Here is a 1985-nt window from a genome sequence, read left to right on the forward strand (position 1 = left end):
TTTTTTGTTGTGCTCTATTATTGATGTGTTTTTGTTTTTTAGCATTAGTTATCTCAAAAGTTGCATCATGGAATGCCATAAGCATCGTAGTTGCACCTGCATTAGAGAAAAGATAGTTAGAAATACCAACCATTATATCCTCCTCCCTTAGGATTTGAAAATATTGGTCGATTAATTTGACATGTCTCTTGTTCTTCCTTATCTCTTTGCTTCCTATCTCCTGTTCACCTTCACCTTTAGATTTGGACATTGCAGCTTATCTTCATTAACCAACCTCTTTCCCTGTGGATCTAGATGCCAGAATTGTTGGTATTCTATTTCTCCTTGATCTAAAGCATAGTTAGCCAAGTGATCTGCCAGCTTGTTTCCCTCCCTATGAATATGAGTAACTGTGTAATTGCCCCCATTCATTAGTTACATCATTTCCTCTACCTGCTCAGATATGGTCCATGGTGGTTTCCAGATCCCATCCATTATCTTTTTTAATAACATTGAGTCAGTTTGAAGCCATACATGAGAGTATTGTTGTACTCTGCAGAACCTTAGTGCTTCTACCAATGCCTTCGCTTCAGCTACTGTGTTTGTTGTCTCCTCAATCTCTATCCCTATTGACTTGACTATGTCACCATTTTCATTTCTTATACAAAAACCTATTTATCTCCTTCCTGGATTTCCCCTCGATGCACCATCCGTATTAACTTTTAGCCATCCTGCACTTGGAAGTTCCCATATGACTTTTGTAACCTTAAGTTTAGGAGTGAAATTTTCCATCATAGCTAATAGATCTTGCCATTTGTGAGGTACCATGTCCATCCTAGGCTTTCTCACTTTCACCAATGCCTGGAGATGTGATGAAACTTGATAAATCACCCTGCTAGTTGTCACGGCATCCCCATACTTCATACTATTTCTTCTTTTCCAAAGATCCCAAACTACGCATGAGGGGAGTGCTTGCATTACTGGTTTTAGCCTTAAGCACACATTTGCAGTCCAACATTTTGTAATTGCTTGGTACAATGTAAGTCCCTCCACAACTATTCCTGCCCTTGATAGAAAATACTTCCAAGTTGTCTTTCCAGTTTCTGATCTAAAAAACAAGTGCTGAAGAGATTCCTCGTCATTCTGTACACAACACCAATATTTTGATGGCATGCAGTAGCCTACCCTCTTCAAGAAATCATCTAAAGGTAGCTTTGCTTTCCACACTTTCCACATGAAAAATGCTATTTTAAAAGGCAGTCCCTTTACCCAAATCATTATATAAACTGTTCTTGGTTAATCTCTTCTTCTCGTATACTCCCATGCTTACTTAACTCTGAAATATCCTCTTGTTTCCAGCATCCAACAAGGCCTGTCAAGAACCTGCATCTTTGAAGGTGGTTTGATTTTCTCCAGAATGTGTACTGCTAAGTCTTCAGGAAGCATTTCAAATAGCCTGTCCACATCGCACTCACCATCTAAGGTAACATCATGTACATTATGTACATTTTCATCAATGCCAAATTCCTGAGGAACTAAAAAATATAGTGCCCCAACACCTGTCCAGTTTTCATACCAAAATAGCGATGATCCCATTTTTGTTTGCCAAAGTATTTGATGTTCAATCAGATCTCTGCATTCCAACATTTTTCTCCAGATGTGAGACCCCCTTTTCCACGGAACAATTACAGAATTTAATTTTTTACAGTATTTCTGACATACGAAAGAGCTCCATAAGCTTGGTTTTGTTCTGAAATTCCACCACAACTTGTTGAATAATGCCTTTGCTACATCATGCAGTGACCTGAAACCTATTCCTCCTTCCTCAACTGGCATGCATAAAGTATTCCATGACGCCCAATGCCTACTAGTTCCTCCTACATTGCTGCTCCAGAAAAACTGAGCAAACAATTTGTGCAACCTATTTATCACATACTTTGGAGGGTTTACAGCTGATAGTAGATGCATAGGCATGCTTTGCAATACATGGGATATGAGAACTGCCC

General features: G+C 39.0%; 1 protein-coding gene across 1 annotated transcript; it reads right to left on the bottom strand.

The window, feature by feature from the left end:
- Window positions 1–654: 654 nt before the first annotated feature.
- On the bottom strand, window positions 655–1257 carry LOC138885879 (uncharacterized). Its single transcript, XM_070166871.1, has one exon. The coding sequence runs from the start codon at window positions 1255–1257 to the stop codon at window positions 655–657; it is 603 nt and encodes a 200-aa protein (XP_070022972.1).
- Between the last annotated feature and the right edge of the window lie 728 nt (window positions 1258–1985).

The sequence above is a fragment of the Nicotiana sylvestris genome, chromosome 2, assembly GCF_000393655.2.
Source record: "Nicotiana sylvestris chromosome 2, ASM39365v2, whole genome shotgun sequence".
NCBI lineage: Eukaryota > Viridiplantae > Streptophyta > Magnoliopsida > Solanales > Solanaceae > Nicotiana > Nicotiana sylvestris.

Coding starts and splice junctions, on each gene's coding strand:
- LOC138885879 (XM_070166871.1), bottom strand. CDS start 1,257: ATGATTTGGGTAAAGGGACTGCCTTTTAAAATAGCATTTTTCATGTGG.